The sequence below is a fragment of the Canis aureus genome, chromosome 8, assembly GCF_053574225.1.
Source record: "Canis aureus isolate CA01 chromosome 8, VMU_Caureus_v.1.0, whole genome shotgun sequence".
Classification (NCBI taxonomy): Eukaryota; Metazoa; Chordata; class Mammalia; order Carnivora; family Canidae; genus Canis; species Canis aureus.
The window spans coordinates 40,225,457-40,244,315 of NC_135618.1; the positions used below are offsets into that span (position 1 = coordinate 40,225,457).

The 18,859-nt window shown below is 46.3% G+C and overlaps 1 protein-coding gene across 1 annotated transcript in view; it reads right to left on the bottom strand.

The window, feature by feature from the left end:
- Window positions 1-17,218, bottom strand: part of TRAP1 (TNF receptor associated protein 1) — a 53,179-nt gene extending 35,961 nt beyond the window's left edge. The window contains exon 1 of the mRNA XM_077906407.1: window positions 17,093-17,218. Within this exon, the coding sequence (XP_077762533.1) occupies window positions 17,093-17,168 (76 nt within the window). The 5' untranslated portion in view covers window positions 17,169-17,218. The remainder of the gene's footprint in view (window positions 1-17,092) is intronic.
- Window positions 17,219-18,859: the final 1,641 nt, after the last annotated feature.

Genomic DNA, 18,859 nt, shown 5'->3' on the forward strand with positions numbered 1-18,859 from the left:
AAACACTCCAATTATAAGGCAAAGATTGTCAGAAATAATAAAAGCAAAACCTAATGATATGCTGCTTACAAAACAAGCACATCAAATATAAAAACATTGAAGAACATGGGGGCTCAGTTGGTTAATCGTGCTACTCTTGATTTCACCTCCGGTTGTGGTCTCAAGCCCTGTGTTGGTCTTGCACTCAGCATGGAGTCTGCTTGGGAAATTCTCTCTCCCCCTCTCTTCCCCCTCTGTGTCTTCTCTTTCTCTCTCTCTCTCACATAAATAAAATCTTAAATTAAGAAAAATACATAAAAACATAAAAATACCGAAATGGAATGGACAGAACATGAGATGCCATGCACAAAGTAAGCCTAATAAGGATGGAGCGGCCATATTATCACACAAAAGACATCAAAACAAGTATTATCTGAGAAAAAAAGATATTTCAGAACAATAAAAGATACAATTTATCAGGAAAGCTTAATCACAAATATATGTCTAATGAAAGAGCTTCGGGCACCTGGGTGGCTCAGCGGTTGAGCGTCAGGTTATGATCTCGGGGTCCTGGGATCAAGTCCCGCATCAGGCTTCCAGTAGGGAGCCTGATTCTCCCTCTGCCTGTGTCTCTGTCTCTGTGTGTCTCATGAATGAATGAATGAATGAATGAATGAATGAATGAATAAATAAATAAATAAATAAATAAAATCTAAAAAAAAAAAAAAGAGCTTCAAAATATGACATTAAAACTTAAAGAATTTGGGGCACCTGGGTGGCTCAGGTCATGATCCCAGGGTCCTGGGTTTGAGCCAGCACCAGGCTCTCTGCTTAGTGGGGAGCCTGCTTCTCCCTCTCCCTACGACTCCCACTGTTCATGCTCTGTCAAATAAATAAAATTTTTTTAAAAATTAAATTAAAGAATTAGGGGCACCTAAGTGGCTCAGTTGGTTGGGCATCCAACTCTTGACTTGGCTCAGATCATTTTGGGGTTGTGGGACTGAACCCTGCTTCAGATTCTGAGCTCAGCGGGGAGTTGGCCTGAGACTGGAGACTCACTCTCCCTCTGCCACTCCCCCTGCTCGTGCCCTCTCTCTCCCTCTAAAATAAATGTAAAAACATTAAAAAATTTAAAAAATAATAAAAACACACTCAAAGAATTAAAAGATAATTCCACAGTCAGAGCTGGACATTTAATATCCCTCTCTCAACAACTGATAGAACAAGCCCAAAAGAAAACAAAAATCAAGACACGGATTGTCTGAACTACAGTATGACTTAATGGATACTCATAGAATGCTTTACCCAACTGCAAAATACAGTTCTTTTTAAAAAGAATAATATTTTTTCAAGTGCACTTGGTATATTTGCTAGGAAAAACCATGAAGTTGGCCACAAGTCTTTTTTTTTTAATTTTTTAAAATTTATTATTTATGATAGACATAGAGAGAGAGAGAGAGAGAGAGAGGCAGAGACACAGGAGGAGGGAGAAGCAGGCTCCATGCCAGGAGCCCGACGCGGGACTCGATCCCGGAACTCCAGGACCACGCCCTGGGCCAAAGGCAGGTGCCAAACCACTGAGCCACCCAGGGATCCCCCACAAGTCTTAATAAATTCAGAAAGACTGAAATCATACCAAATAAGCTCTCTGAATACTACAGAATTAAGTCAGAATCAGTAATAACAAAATATCCAGGAATATCCCAAGTATCTAGGAATTAAACAACATATACTAAATGATCCACAAGTCAAAGAAGAAACCAAGAAATCACTGAACAATAATAAAAACACACTATGGGGCAGCCCTGGTGGCCCAGCGATGTAGTGCCGCCTACAGCCTGGGGTGTGATCCTGGAGATCCGGGATCGAATCCCATGTCAGGTTCCCTGCATGGAGCCTGCTTCTCCCTCTGCCTGTGTCCCAGCCATTCTAAATAAATAAATAAATAAATAGATAGATAGATAGATAGATAGATAGATAGATAGATAGATTAGATAGATAAATAGATAAATGAATGAATGAATGAATGAATAAATAAATAAATAAATAAATAAATAAATAAATAAAATCTAAAAAACATTTAAAACACACACACACACACACACACACACACACACACTATGTTGGGCAGCCTGGGTGGCTCAGCAGTTTAGCGCCTTCAGCCCAGGACGTGATCCTGGAGACCCGGGATCGAGTCCCACGTCGGGCTCCCTGCATGGAGCCTGCTTCTCCCTCTGCCTGTGTCTCCGCCTCTATGTGTGTGTTTCTCCTGAATAAATAAATAAAATCTTAAAAAAAAAAACAACACAGTATGTTAAAAGCTGTGGGGTCACCCTCAGAAGTTCATAGCAGGAAACTTACAGCTTCAAAAGCTTAGGTTAGAAAAGTCTAGGGCAGCCCCGGTGGCGCAGCGGTTTAGCGCCGCCTGCAGCCCAGGGCATGATCCTGGAGACCCTGGATCAAGTCCCACGTCAGGCTCTCTGTATGATGCCTGCTTCTCCCTCTGCCTGTGTCTCTGCCCCCCTCTCTCTCTCTCTCTCTCTCTATGAATAAATAAATAAAATCTAAAAAAAAAAAAAAAAAGAAAGAAAGAAAGAAAGAAAAGTCTAAAATTGATGACTTAAGGTTTCACCTTAGAAAAAAGTACAAATCAACCCAAATAAAACAGAAGGGAGGAAATAACAAGGAGCAAAAGTCTGAAACAAAATGAACACTGAGGAAAATTAACAAAGCCAGAGGTGATTCTTGAAAAAGATCAATAAAAAAAAAAAAAAGAAAAAAAAAAGAAAAAGATCAATAAAAGCGATGGATCAATAAACCCCCAAAATAATCTAGAAGAAAAGAGAGAATACCAATCACTCACATCAGGAAGGAAGGTGGGGTTATATTACAAATTCTACAAAAAGATAATAAGGAAACATTATGAACAAATTCTTGGCAAGAAATTTAACAACTGAGATGAAATGGATAAATTTCTTGAAAAACTGAAATTTATCCAGGCTGACAGAAGATGAAACAGAAATTCCCAACTACTTTATAACTAATCAAAAAACTGAATTTGTCTTCAAAAATATTTCCACAAATGAAATTCGAGGCCCAGAATAACCAGTGAAACATATCAAACATAATGAAGAAGCAATGACACCAATCTTCACAAACTATTTCAGAAAACAGAAAATGAATGAATATTTCCTGACAAGTTTTATGATGACAGCATTACCCTAATTATCAAAGTCTGCCAGAGACATTACACTAAAAAATGAGAGACCAACATCCCTTGTGACCACAAACATGGAGATCCTTAATAAAAAAATTAGCAAATCAAATCCTACAATATGTAAAAATGATACTACATCACGACCAAGCAGGTTGATCTCAGGGATGGAAGGCTGGTTTAGTACTAGAACACCAGTCAATATAATTTACTACATGAACAAATAACTGCACATGCACCAACAGGCCCGGGATGAAGAACAATCTGGGAGTATGGCACTACAGCCAACTGCAGAGGTCAGGCCAGTCTGTAGGAGGCAGCAGCTGCCACTACATTCCAAGAGACTGTTGCCATTGTGGAATACAAGCCAAAATTCCCAGAACTTTTAATTTTTCAAAAGAAATAAGCAACTCAAATATTTATGGAGACCTGACTTCAAATATTTGCGACTACTTTTTTTTTTTTTAATATTTGGGCCAAACACAATTTGTTTATAGCCAGAATTAGCCTGTGATTGCTAGTTTACAAGTCTCTTCTAATCTATCCTGAAAATGAAGCCCATGAGAAAGTTTACCAGCAAAGAGAGAAATGAATAAAAGTTTCAAACAAAGGTTCCTACTCCTGTTTGGTAGAAATGCATCAGGAAACAACTTTCATGGAAGCATGACCTTTATGACCTTGGGGTACACACCAAACATTTCCTGGGAAGGGCAGACAGTAAATATTTTAGGCTTCTGGGCCCTGTGATCTCCGCTCAACTCTGCCCCTGCAGCAGGAAAGGGGCTGCAAACATGTGAAAGCATAAGCATGCTTGGGTCCCAATAAAACTTTATTCTACAAAAACCCAACCCATGGGCCTTAGCTTACAGAACCCCGGGTAAACCACAAAGGAAAAGATTGGTATATCTGACAAAATTAAGATTAAGACCTCCTGTTCATCAAAACAAAAACAAAAACAAAAAAAACAGACACCAGGATGAAAGTGAAGCAGCAAGCCGCACCTGGGAGAACACATTTCCAACAATCATTACTGACAAAGAATAACGTGATAGAAGATTAGTGCCCATAAAGAGTGCATACAAAAATGCATACCAAATCAGCCAATCCAGAAGAAAATACTAGAACAAAAGACATGAATAGCATTTCACGGAAATGGAAACAAATGGCCAATAAACTATGGAAAGAAGATGCTCAACTTATCAGCAATTCATCAAAATGCAACTAAAATCACAACTGAAACATCAGTTTTGTTTTTAAAGACTATCCCTTTGAGAGAAAGCAAGCAAGAGCGCACGAGCATGGGGAGGAGCAGAGGTAGAGAGGGAAGCAGAATTCCTATGGAGCAGGGAGCCTGATGTGGCTCCATCGCAGGACCCTGAGACCATGACCTGAGACAAAGGCAGATGCTTAACTGACTGAGCCACTCAGGCACCCCTGAAACATCATTTTGTAACCATCAAATTCACATTTAAAATGTCTGAAAATGGGGGATCCCTGGGTGGCGCAGCGGTTTGGCGCCTGCCTTTGGCCCAGGGCGCGATCCTGGAGACCCGGGATCGAATCCCACATCGGGCTCCCTGCATGGAGCCTGCTTCTCCCTCTGCCTATGTCTCTTCCTCTCTCTCTCTCTGTGTGACTGTCATGAATAAATAAATAAAATCTTTAAAAAAAAAAAAAAAAAAAAATAAAATAAAATAAAATAAAATAAAATAAAATAAAATGTCTGAAAATGGGATCCCTGGGTGGCTCAGCGGTTTGGCGCCTGCCTTTGGCCCAGGGCGCGATCCTGGAGACCCGGGATCGAATCCCACGTCGGGCTCCCGGTGTATGGAGCCTGCTTCTCCCTCTGCCTGTGTCTCTGCCTCTCTCTCTCTCTGTGTGTGACTGTCATAAATAAATAAAAAAATTAAAAAATAATAATAAAATAAAATAAAATAAATAAAATGTCTGAAAATCCCGAGTCTCGGTGAGGACACTGCACAGGGACAGCTCTCTGAGTTGGTGGAACGAAAATCAGGACCCACACTGGAAAACAGTCATGATTACACAGTAACAACGCATATCCTAAAACCCGCAACCCCACTCCACTCTGGTCACACCCCAGAGAAACTTATGTGTCCAACGCGGCAGGATGCCAACGCAACCAAGCGAGCCATTGCCTCTACGCTGCCCACGGGCCAAGTGTCTGCACCTGGGTGGAGAAAGAGCTGCGGTACATTCTCACGATGGAGCATTACAGTATTGCAGACAACACTGCCCCACTGAGCTGGTTCCCCACAGTTAGTTCATGTATTTCCTGATACATATCTTGTAAGCAGACACACACAAGATAGCATTCAGTACTCTCCAGAGTTGCAAAGATTATAAGTCTGAAAATACCAAGGACTGGAGGGGACTGTGGGAATGCACAGAAGGGGGCTGGTGGAGTATACAGTGACACAACTCTTTTGGGGAAGTAATTTTGCATTACTTAGTAAGCCAGAGCACACCAAGTGATCCAGCAACTCCATTTAAGTACACACCAGCAATTCGACATAAAGAAACGAAGGTATACGAACACAATGGTATTAACAGCAAAAATTAATGAACTACACCATTAGCATGGATAAAACTAAGCCAACAAAATGCTGACCCAAGAACATACACAGTATGTATACACAAGAAAACAGAAAATTCAGGTTAGCAGTTACCTCCAGGAGAAAGAGAAGGACATGCCTCAGGGAAGAGCACACAGGCCTTCAGAGAGTTGGTAATCTCAACTCCTTAAACTGGGTTAACGTGTGTTCATTTTACACTTCTTTTTAAGCTGCACATGCATACTCTACGCGTCTCTCTTTAGATCGAACGTATAAAGGGAGAAGGGGAGGGGTTGAAAGAAAAAGCCGTAACCTCTCTGGGTCACTGAACTTGCCCACAGAGAAGTACACATAGCCTCTTGGAACCCAGCCTGATTTAAGCAGAGGAGCATCCCGTAGTGTCACGTGTGGGACCTGACACGCCCAGGGGACTGGATCTCCCTGAAGCCCACCTGGAATAGGAAGCCCAGGTTAGAGGCCAGCCTGCCTGGGATGGATCAAAGGTAATCAGGCAGGACTGAGGCCTAACAGCTTCATCAACACATACTGATCCGAGGCCCCCACATGGGCACTGTGCCCCAGTTCTAGCCAGTTAACCTTCACCAGCTCCAGTGAAGGGAGAGAAGTCAACACACCTGCACTGTTACTTCAGGGGCAACTCAGAACTTCCAATGGCTTGCTCCAGGCAGCAGGAAATGGCCTGACCCTGTGGAAGGTAACTGGCTACGCTGGTCAAGATGACAAACACAATATACGCTCTAACTTGGCAAATTCCATTTGAGGATTTTCCTCCGTGGATACACTTGAACCCTGCATATAAAGACGAGGCTGAAGGACCATACACTGTAACGCTGAATAAATGGCAAATGCCTGGAAACCACCTCCATGTCGGTGCAGAGAACTAGTAAATCAACTGTGGTGTCTCCCAACACAGAGCTACTCCCAGACTTCTATGAGGCTAAAGAAAAAGAAGAAGAAAAGGAAAGGAAAAGGGAGGGGGAGGAAACAAACTATGGTGCTGTCACAGCAAGCTCTACAAGGTCTCTCAGTGACTAAAATACAGAGAGTACATAAACCCTTGCAGAAGAAGGTGCTTACCTGTTCACACTTTATTCACGTGAACACTAGCAAGATGTTATTAGGAGCTTAGGAGCAGCTCCTAACCGAGATAACCTACAAGGGCAAGGGGCAGGTCACAGAGGAGAATGGGACCGAGCTGAAAGCAGGACTTCTCAATGCACATCTTTTTTTTTTTTTTTTTTTTTTTTTAATTTTTATTTATTTATGATAGTCACAGAGAGAGAGAGAGAGAGAGGCAGAGACACAGGCAGAGGGAGAAGCAGGCTCCACGCACCGGGAGCCCGATGTGGGATTCGATCTGGGGTCTCCAGGATCGCGCCCTGGGCCAAAGGCAGGCGCCAAACCGCTGAGCCACCCAGGGATCCCTCAATGCACATCTTTTTAATCAAATATTTAATTACTTAAAATTAACACTAGAGAGAGAGTACAAGCAAGCATGCACATGAGTGGGGAGGAGCAGCAGAGGGAGAGGGAGAAGCGGGCTCCCTACTGAGCAGAGAGCCAACACAGGGCTCAACCCAGGACCCTGGGATCATGACCTGAGCTGAAAGCAGATGCTTCATCAACCGAGCCACCCAGGTGCCCCATAATTAACAACAAACTTTTTTTTTTTTAAGATTTATTTTTATTTATTTATGAGAGAGAGAGAGAGGCAGAGACACAGGAGGAGGGAGAAGCAGGCTCCATGCCGGGAGCCCGACGCGGGACTCAATCCCGGGACTCCAGGATCGCGCCCTGGGCCAAAGGCAGGCTCGAAACCGCTGAGCCACCCAGGGATCCCCTAACAATAAACTCTTAAATAACGTAGCTGTCACAGAAGAGCGAGCCCCTTCCCATCAACTGTCAATGCTGGGGTCATGCGCAAGCCTGTATAGAGATACCAATTGAGGATCCAGTGTAGATGGATGACCAGGTTGACAGCCATAGAGGAATAGTAAATAAATGCATAGATAATAAATACTGTCACACAGGAAAATGAGACCAGTCTGTGTGCAATGTCCCGATGCTAAGTTTTTTTTTTTTTTTTAAGATTTTATTTATTTATTCATGAGAGACATAGAGAGAGAGAGGCAGAGACACAGGCAGAGAGAGAAGCAGGCTCCATGCAGGAAACCCGATGTGGGACTCGATCCCCGGACTCCAGGATCACGCCCTGGGCCAAAGGCAGGCACTCAACCACTGAGCCACCCAGGCATCCCCCGATGCTAAGTTATCTCTAAGATACATTAAGAAATAAACCTGGAGGATCCCTGGGTGGCTCAGCAGTTTGGCACTTGCCTTCAGCCCAGGGCAAGATCCTGGAGTCCCAGGATCAAATCCCGCATCGGGCTCCCTGCATGGTGCCTGCTTCTCCCTCTGCCTCTCTGTGTCTCTCATGAATAAATAAATAAAATCTTAAAAAAAAGAATAAAATAAAATAAAATAAAATAAAATAAAATAAAATAAAATAAAATAAAATATAAAATAAAATAAAAATAAAATAAAATATAAAATAAAATAAAATAAAATAAAATAAAATATAAAATAAAAAAATAAATAAAATAAAATAAAATAAAATAAAATAAAATAAACCTGGCCCAGACAGTAGTTTGCATATGCTCCCATGATGTTAAAATACATGTGTATGTGTACACATACATGGATGTTATTCTCACAAGTCATGCATATCTTTGCAAGGACTTGGCTAAGGGGGTTGCCCCCAGGAGGGTTACCTGGTGTCTGAGGGTATCCATGACAGAAATATGCTTCTCAGTGCACACACCTTTGCACTTTTGGATGCTGTGGTAGGTTATTTTGTGCTAGGTTATAAATATACATAATCTATAAAAGTTACCTAATTGCCAAACACACTAAAAAAATTTAATAAGGACATAAAACACATTTACAAAGGGATCAAAAAAGCTTGGGGAAATGTCCCTGGATAGGAAGCATAAATATTTATTTTTTTAAAGATTTTATTTTATTCATTCATGAGAGAGAGAGAGTGTGTGAGAGAGAGAGGCAGAGACACAGGCAGAAGGAGAAGCAGGCTCCAAGCAGGGAGCCCGACGTGGGACTTGATCTCAGGTCTCCAGGATCACGCCCTGGGCTGAAGGCAGCGCTAAACCGCTGAGCCACCCGGGCTGCCTGGAAGTGTCAATCCACACACATCCATTCTCTGGGCAGTTGGCTGTCTCAGGTGGTGGAGCACATGACTCTTGATCTCAGAGTTATGAGTTCAAGCCTCATGGTGGGCATAAAGCTTACTTAAAATTAAATAAAGACATCAATTCTCTAAACTAGCCTATATTTTTAACATAAGCCCAAAGAAAATGCAATTTTTTAAACTAACCTAATTCTAAAATTCTATGAAAAACTAAATTTTTGCATAAATGGCCAAGATTTTTGAAAATCACGAGGAAATACTATTAAACATGTTAACGCACATTAATTTAAAGCTACAATACCAAAATTAATTTCTTCTCTCACTTATTAAATGAAAAATTCCAGATGGGCTATAAAGTGCAAATAAAAGCTAAAACTACTGAAGACAACATAAGTATTTTAAGAACACCTTAAGAACATATAATCCACCCAAAGTGTACAAACCAGTGGGCTTTAGCACATTCACAGGGCTGAGTATCCATCACTATCATCTAGTGCCACAGAAGGTCATCACCCCAGAAAGAAACCACAAGCTCATTAGCAGCAACTCCTCACTCCTATCCCCCCAATCCGGCAGTCACTTCCTATCCCTATAGATTGCCCGTCTGAGACATTTCACACAAAGGGAATTATATGTAGTCTTCTGCATCTGGCCTCATTCACTTAACATCATGTTTTCAAGGTTCATCCACATCATAACAAATATCATATCTCGCTCTTTTTTATGGCCAAATAATATTCTTTTAAAAAATATGTATTTATTTATGTAATCCCTACACCCAACATGGGGCTCAAACCCAGGACCCTGAGATCAAGAGCTGCATACTTTTCTGAGCCAGTCAGATACCACACAGTGAATAATATTCCATTATAGGGTCAGACCACACGTTATTTACTTATTCATCAGTTAATAGGCAATTGGGGTGTTTCTGCTTTTTGTCTGTGCCATAAACATTGCTGTACAAGTTTCTGTGTGGATGTATATTTCAGGGTCCCCTGGGTACACACCTAGAAGTGGAAGTGCTGGGTTGAATGGTAACTGTGCTTACTCATTTGAGTGCTTACTCAGTCCACTCAAACTATGGACTGTTTTCCAAAATGATGCCCCATTTTACATTCCTGCCAGCAGTCAGCAAGAGCTCTGATTTCTCTACCTCCTCACCAATGCTACTGGTGTTATTGATGAGGGAGCACAGGGCAAGCTAAGGGCAAAGCACAAACTAACACCCCGCAAACTTCCTCTGGCCACCCCGTGAGATACATGTGACATTCCTCAGGCACTTCTGGCTGCCCTAAAACAAAGGAAAGGGGAAAACAAGTGGTTAATCAATAGAGATCACAGTCATGCAGGACATGGGTTTCCATCAGTTTGCAACTGTCTTAATAATTTACAAGAAAAAAGCCATCTTCAGGGGCACCTGCGTGGCTCAGTAGGTTAAGTATCTGCTCTCGGCTCAGGTCATAATCCCAGGGTCCTGGGATCGAGTCCCATGTCAGGGTTCCTTCTCTGTGGGGAGTCTGCTTCTTCCTCTCCCTCTGCAGTTCCCCCTGCTTGTGCTCTCTGTGTCAATTAAATAAATAAAATCTTAAAAAGGAAGAAGAGGAAAAGGAAGAAAAAAGGAAGAGAGGAAAGAAGGAAGGAAGGAAGGAAGGAAGGAAGGAAGGAAGGAAGGAAGGAAGGAAGGAAGGAAGGAAGGGGAAGGGAAGGAAGGAGGGAGGGAGGGAGGGAGGGACGAATGGAGGGAGGGAGGGGCGAGCAAGCAATCTCCAGAAACCTACAGACTCAACTACTTGGAGCCTAACACCACCCTCCCCTCGACAGGATAGAAACTCTTGCATAATCAGTCACTCCCAATTCAGCTCTGTCTGCCCACAGTCCTGTCCCTGTGCTTTCATAAAACCACCAAAGGTCTTTTGCACCAAAGACCTCTCAAGAATCCTTTCTTGGCCATGGACTCTGGACCCCAACACTCCCAACCACATCATTATCACCTATGGTATACAATTCCTAGTGGCTTTAGCAGCCATACCAGAAACACCCCAAAATCTTTACTAAATACTACAGAATTTCTTGGTGGAGTAAGCAAATAGCAGCTTCCTAGTAAAAGTCAAACCTTCCGGGCAGCCCAGATGGCTCAGTGATTTAGCACCGCCTTCAGCCCAGGACCTGATCCTGGAGACCCAGGATCGAGTCCCACATTGGGCTCCCTGCATGGAGCCTGCGTCTCCCTCTGCCTGTGTCTCTGCCTCTCTGTCTCTCTGTGTGCCTCTCATGAATAAATAAATAAAATCTTAAAAAAAAAAAAAGTCAAGCCTTCCGTTTCCAGACTGGGCAAGATGGTACTTAAGAAAAATTCTAGCTGGCTACACTAAGAGCACCAAAAATCCAATTCAAGAACATCCTCTGGCTTTGAACTAAAATATTTCACTGGAGGGCACCTGGGTGGCTCAGTTAAGCATCTGCCTTCCTTTCAGATCGTGATCCCAGGGTCCTGGGATCGAATTCTACCTGTTTCTCCCTCTCCCTCCCCCTGCTACTTCCCCTGCTTGTGCATGCTCATGTTCTACATCAAATAAATAAGTACTTTAAAAAACAAAAAATTAAACACTTCCTTGGAGTGTGAACTGGATACACTTCGCTGATGCCAAGTCGGTATTTTGGTTTTAGACAGTGACCACCATCACTGCCTTAGTAAGTCTCCCTAATGAAATCATCTTTGTTGGACTTTGGGGGTAGAGGTGAGAAATGTATGCTTTCTCATCACCCCAACTCCCCCCCACACACACACACCGCTTCAAGCAGCATATGTCTCAATGCACAAGGGCAGCAAACACTTGGGAGATTTTTGTTGTTGCCTTAATTCTGGCCAACTATTCAGCTAGTAACCAATAAAGCCTTTGCTAACCTATTACCATCTGGGTTTGGCTGATCTTTTGCAGATAACTTGGTCCCTCTGGTCCTAACCAAGCCCGTCACACCACAGCCCACCTGGTGCCTCTTGGGCAGCCAGCGACACACTTTGCCTATGTGCCTCGCGGTGCTGATCAAGGCCCCAGCACTGTGATTTAAAGTTTTGTTGTTTTTTAAGATTTTAGCTATTCATTCATGAGAGGCACAGAGAGAGAGGCAGTGACACAGGCAGAGGGAGAAACAGGCTCCCTCCAGGGAACCCGATGCAGGACTTGATCCCAGAACCCTGGGATCATGCCCTGAGCCAGAGACGGATGGTCAACCATTGAGCCACCCAGGCGTCCCAGCTCTGTGGTTTATAGAGGTGGCAACACCATTTAGAGTCTAAGCAGTTAAGGATCAAACCTATTATTGTTACATTAGCAACATGAATACGTGTTTCACAGAGAGTGAAATCTGCCCCACAAGTGCTGCTCTACTCATCCTGCAGAGAGCCTGGGAACACATGAGATGTGACTGAATTCTCATTCTCACTCCTGGGCTGCAACACAAGAGCTGTGAGGGCATGAATTAAACAGCACAGGCCCCCAAAGTGAGAGCAGAGGGAAGAAGCAAAATAAATCAACAAAAAGAATAAAAGCAGTAAATGTGGGGCTGTGGCTGCACGGGGTCTAGGCAGGAGTTCCTTTTGGGAAATAAAGCAAACCTGCAATGCTTGAGACCTATAACAAAGTGGGGAAATTCTGCTCTTCTGATGTTTCTGGTACTTGGAGCAGACTCCTCACCCTTCCAAGTCTCACTTCTAAGGCAGAACATTCCAGCAAAGGTTCCAGCTTACAGAGACTGGAAAAGGCAGAGGACACTAACTCGAGCGCAAGCAGTCCTGCGGTGGCTGCCTCATAAGGGGGTCCTGGCAACGCCAACAGTGAGACCCAGAGTGTCCTCGAGATTAGAACACAGGACTCAGGGCTGTGGTGTCATTGCAGTTACCAGCCAAGTGAAATGACCAACCCATTACCCTCTCCACCTTACATCATAATCATCTGCCTCTGGAGATCAAACCTGTTGCTGATTTTTCATGTTCATCGTCTCTTCTTTGGGAACACTTTCTTGATTGTCTACCGGCAAATCCATTACTTCTATTACTCATCAGAACTGGTGGAAGGTTTCATGACAGTTTACATTTTTACTACAAATATTACGTTTTGGGGCAGCCCCGGTGGCGCAGTGGTTTAGTGCCGCCTGCAGCCCAGGGTGTGATGCTGGAGACCCGGGATCGAGTCCCACATCGGGCTCCTTGCGTGGAGCCTGCTTCTCCCTCTGCCTGTGTCTCTGCCTCTCTCTCTGTCTCTGTGTATCTCTCATGAATAAATGAATAAAATCTTAAAAAAAAAAAAAAAAACACAAATATCACGTTTTCCAGGTTACCTAGGTTCTGATATCCCTACTCCTTATAATACCCACCTTTCACCAGGGCAAGAAATTACTCGATGGTTCTAAACACCTAGAAATCAATTTAAGATTCACCTGGAAAAAAAAAAAAAAAAAAAGATTCACCTGGAGCCCACCCACCTGGTCCTGGGGGCATGCAGAAACTCAGGTGTGTGGCCCTCATAGTGCCTGCAGCTGGGTTTTCTAAACACTGGCCCACGCCTGGCACTGTGACCATCCTGATTACAGAAAATGGTCCACAAGTTTACATCTAACAGAAGAGAAAGCACATAATTTTTAGCCTCTTATTCTCATTCCCATATATATTCCCATTTCTTGCCAAACCCAATCATTCAGTAGCACCCCCTTACCCTGCATCTGGTGCTTTCCAGACCGGGCTCATAACCTTCTCTTCTGTGAGATCCACATGAGCAATCATCCACATGTTTCAGTGCTCCCTGACTGGGCACAGAGGCCTCGGAAATGGCCCAGTATACTGCCTGGCAAACACAAGCTCCCACTTAACCCATGACGCCAACAGCAGGGTCACATCATCTCTGAAGTATCAGAGAGCATGCAAAAAAAAAATATATATATATATAATATTATTTTATTTATTTTTTTAGTTTAAGTAATCTCTATGCCTAACATGGGGCTCAAACTCACATCTCCAGGACCAAGAGTTGTAAGCCCTTCTGACTGAGCTAGCCAAGTATCCCTCAAAATATATCTGTTAAATAAGTAATGAGCAAAAATGAAAAATAAAAAGTCCACAAGCCGAGACTGTTCAACACCTCAACGGAGCAGGTGGGAAGAACTGGGATGGTGATAAAGTCTGACTCTAAGATGTGAAGCCAAGCACATGCTAACATTTGGGAACACTTTCCCAGCAACAGAGGAAAAGAAATACAGGAGAATTCTGAATTTTCTGTGGAGGTACTTTCTCTTATTACCCCCGCCCCCAACCCCTTTGTATAAGATAATCATTTTCTAGGCTAAACTCACCCATCACTCAGTCCCTCCAAACAACTAGACCTTCACGACTGCCCATACGGTGGGTATCAAGAACATCTGCAGTACATCCTGCTTCCAAGAACAGGGTCTCAATCTTAGATTCAAACAAAAGATTTCCAAGGAGAACTGCAACAGAAGTTCAGAAGGAGAGGATGCAGATTATTAAAGGAAGGAGTTAAAAAAAAAAACTGGCTGGGCTGAAAACTGGCATGTCTTCCCAGTGGAAGGTTCACTACATGATATGAAGAATGAATTACAACAAACATGATTAGAACATCTGAGAACACAAAAAAGAGAAACTTTAACCTCCAGAGAAAGGTAAAAACAAGTCATCTACAAAAGAAACAATGAAATTGCTAGGACTGCTCATCTGTAACGGGCTCTAGAAAACAGCAGAGCAATATCCTCCTATTTGAAGGAAAATTATTTTGACCTGGAATACCCAGGCAACCTACTACACTAGTAGGGGGATAAAATAAAATCTTTTAGACATGATGGGGATTAGAAAATTTACAACTGGGATCCCTGGGTGGCGCAGCGGTTTGGCGCCTGCCTTTGGCCCAGGGCGTGATCCTGGAGACCCGGGATCGAATCCCACATCGGGCTCCCAGTGCATGGAGCCTGCTTCTCCCTCTGCCTGTGTCTCTGCCCCCCCGCCCCCCTCTCTCTCTCTGTGACTATCATAAAAAAAAAAAAAAAAAAAAAAAAGAAAGAAAATTTACAACCTGGGCAGCCTGGACGGCTCAGCGGTTTAGCGCCTTCAGCCCAGGGCGTGATCCTGGAGACCCAGGATCGAGTCCCAACACGTCTGGCTCCCTGCATGGAGCCTGCTTCTCCCTCTTCCTGTGTCTCTGCCTCTCTCTGTGTGTCTCTCATGACTAAATAAATGAAATCTTAAAAAAAAAGAAAAGAAAAAATTTACAAACTAAAGACTTCTGCAGAACACAAAAGAATACTCTTGCATGACAAGAAATAAACCCAAAAAGGAGGAAGACGGTGGGTACAAGCAAAAGTATAAAACTTACAACTATCTTATCAGTTATTGCATGCTTTTAAAAACTGTTTAAAAGAAAAGAAAAAAAAAAAAAAAAAAGAGGGACACCTGGGTGGCTCAGCAGTTGGGTCTGTGCTTTCGGATCGGGATGTGATCCCGGAATCCTGGCGTTGAGTCCCAAGTCAGGCTCTCTCCATGGAGCCTGCTTCTCCCTCTGTCTCTCATGAACAGATAAATTAAAAAAAAAAAAAGAGAGAGAGAGAGAGAGATAGACAGACAAACACTAGAGGTGCCTGGGTGGCCCGGTTGGTTAAGCATCTGCCTCCGACTCAGGTCATGATCCCAGCGTTCTGGGATCCAGCCTGGAATCAGGCTCTCCACTCAGAGCCTGCTTCTCCCTCTCCCTCTGCCTGCTTGTGCTGTCAAATAAACAGTCTTAAAAGAGAGAGACACTACACCAAAATGTAAAACTCAGATAACGGGAAAAAAATGTAAAAGACATAAAAAATAAAAAAAGACATTCATAGAAAATATACTAACGGCCACTAAGCAAATGAAAACACTTTCTGACTCCTATCCACGGAGGGACTGCCTGGATAGAGGTGGTCTCAGTCCCTGCTAACGGGAATATAAATCGATAAAGACTTTCTGGACAGCAATTTGGCAGTATCAGCTAACGTTTCAAATATGCACAGACTCTGAACCATCAATTCTAAAAGTCGGATTCTGAAATTCTAAATGCCATACACGCGTGCAAATATCTAAGTACTCGCCATTGTACGCAGCAGTGTAATGACAGAAAACCACAGGGCAGCCCGGGTGCCTCAGCGGTTTAGCGCTGCCTTCAGCCCAGAGCGTGATGCTGGAGACCTGGGATCGAGTCCCACGTCGGGCTCCCTGCAGGGAGCCTGCTTCTCCCTCTGCCTGTGTCTCTGCCTCTCTCTGTGTCTCTCATGAATAAACAAAATCTTGAAAAAAAGAAAAAAAAAAAAGAAAACCACAGAATCCTTTATTACGTCCGTTCACGGGACACGGCAGGTAAACGACCGCGCGGCCACTGGAAAGCCAAAGATCGGGGGACAGGGACGGCCCAGGACGCGGAAGCTACGCAGACAACGTTAAATACAACTCCGGAGCAAACCGCATAGACGGTTTAGGTCTTTTCACATAAAAACAGCCCGAGTCCACGTGCGTGTGTAACCGTGTGCAGAGCCTGGACGGAAGGCTAGGATGCTGCCCGCCCCTCGGTTTCTCCCGAACGCGGAGTGGGAAAGCAGAGACTACGGTGACTCTTTTCTTTTTTTCCTCCGCCCCAACACTGATGTGAGCGCCCAGGAATTTCGGGTCCCGGGAATCCGGGGGTGACGAAGCCAGAGGCCACGCGCTGCGGAGGGTCAGGCGGCTGCGCCCGGGTCCCGCCGTGCGCGCTCCCGGGCGGACGGGGCACTCGGTGTGGCGCCGGTCGGCGCGGCGCAGGCGGCTGCTACGGCCCCCGGTGCAACACGGCTCGGGCGGCCACGAGGGGCTCAAGTCCGTTCCCACTCCCCGAACCGCCCTCGGCGGCCGGAGCGAGAGCCCGGACCCCTAGCCTCGAGCCCAGCGCCGGGGCTCGGCGGGGGCGGAACCCGGGCAGTCGGGCGACACGGGCGACACGGGGCGCCCCGCGCGCTCAGCCGAACCTCCGAGCCTCGCAGTGGAGAAAGGCGCGGGCTCAGACCCGGGGCGTCCCGCCCCCCGCCCCCCCTCACCTCTCGGGGCGGCCGCCAGCGCCGGCGCCCGCAGGCTGCGGCCCCACAGCAGCAGCACCCGCAGCTCGCGCGCCATGTCCGTCCTCCGCGGCCGCCGAGCCACACGCGCGGCGAGGGCGGGGCGGGGCGGGGCCTTCCTCGGGCGCGGCGCGGTGACGTCACGCCGAGCGCAGGGCTGCCCGGCCCGCTGCCTGCGCCGGAGAGCGGGCGGGGCCCTGGTGGCCCGCGCCGCGCGGGGAGCGTCGGGCCTGGGGACGGGCCCTCCGTGACCTTGTGTCGCGTTGTCAAGGACGACGGGCGGGTGCGCGGGCCCGGGAGGGCGTGAGAGGGAGGCGGCGGCGATGCGGCGGACGTCCCGGGCCCCGGCGCCACTGGGGAGGGGGAGAAGCGGGGGCAGCCCGGAGGCTGGACGTGTCCTCCTCGCGCTCCTCCTCCCGCCCTGCTGCAGCGGACGAGCCCCGCCGCTCATTCTCTTTTAATTAAGAAGAAAACAAAAATTGTTTTAAGTTGAAATATGGTGGACCCAGAAAGCTACATTAGTTGTAGGTGTAGAGCGCTCCACCCCGGCGGGTGCCGTGGGCCACCACGCCACACGCCTGGCCCGTGGCTGCGGTCAGTCACTGTGCGGTGCTGTGCCTGGCCCCGTCAACGCCCTTTCTCGCCCGGTGCCACAGCGCGCGCGGCGTCGTCCAGGTTTTCTGAGGACCCGGCGGCCCCAGGTGGCTTCTGGGGCTCGCTGGAGGGTCGCTACCGGAGCAAGAAGCTACGAAAACGGAGCTGCAAAGTACGAAAGACAGGAGAGGGTTCACCCCCACCCCCACCCCCGCTTGGACCCAGGGCGCCGTCGGGGCATTGGGAGGGGCGACCCCGGGACCTTCCAGGTGGAAGGTGGGAAGGATGAGCCCCATGTGCCAGGCTCCAGCAGCTGAGCAGCATGTCCCCGAGACGGGCGGACTAGGCTGGGGGCGGGGGGGGGCGGGCAGGAGCCCTTTCTCTGTCGTTGGAGGAAGACCAGCAACCTCCCCACGGGCCCCCGCGGCGCCGCCTCCTCCTCGGGGCTTCACCCCCCCACCCCCCACCACGCCACTTCTAATCCATTCCAGCCCCTGGGCCCCGCCCCTCTCCTTCCCCCACCTCCCTGCAGATACAGGGGCGGGTGGCAGGCCCAGAGTGGCCAAGCTGCAGCTACTCTGGGGCCCTGAGGGGTCTGAGCCTCGCGTTGCATTTGTTCACCCAGGAAGTCCTCCCTTTTGCAAGAGCGGACACACTGGTCTGTGGGGCAGTAGATGTAGGCCCGGGGGGATCCTTTTATTTCAGGAAGAAGTGGTATCTGGCAGAGGGAAACCTATGCTTCACATAAGGGTGGGGGGTGTCAACTATCCTTCAATAAAAGATCAATTTGGGATCCCCGGGTGGCGCAGCGGTTTGGCGCCTGCCTTTGGCCCAGGGCGTGATCCTGGGCTCCCGGTGCATGGAGCCTGCTTCTCCCTCTGCTTGTGTCTCTGCCTCTCTCTCTCTCTGTGACTATCATAAATAAATAAAAATTAAAAAAAAAAAGATCAATTTAAAGTTTTAAAAAATGGGGAATCCCTGGGTGACTCAGTGGTTTAGCGCCTGCCTTTGGCCCAGGGCGCAATCCTGGAGTCCCGGGATCAAGTCCCATGTCGGGCTCCCAGCATGGAGCCTGCTTCTCCCTCTGCCTGTGTCTCTGCCTCTCTGTCTCTCTATCATAAATAAATAAATCTTTTTAAAAAAATCACTAAAGTT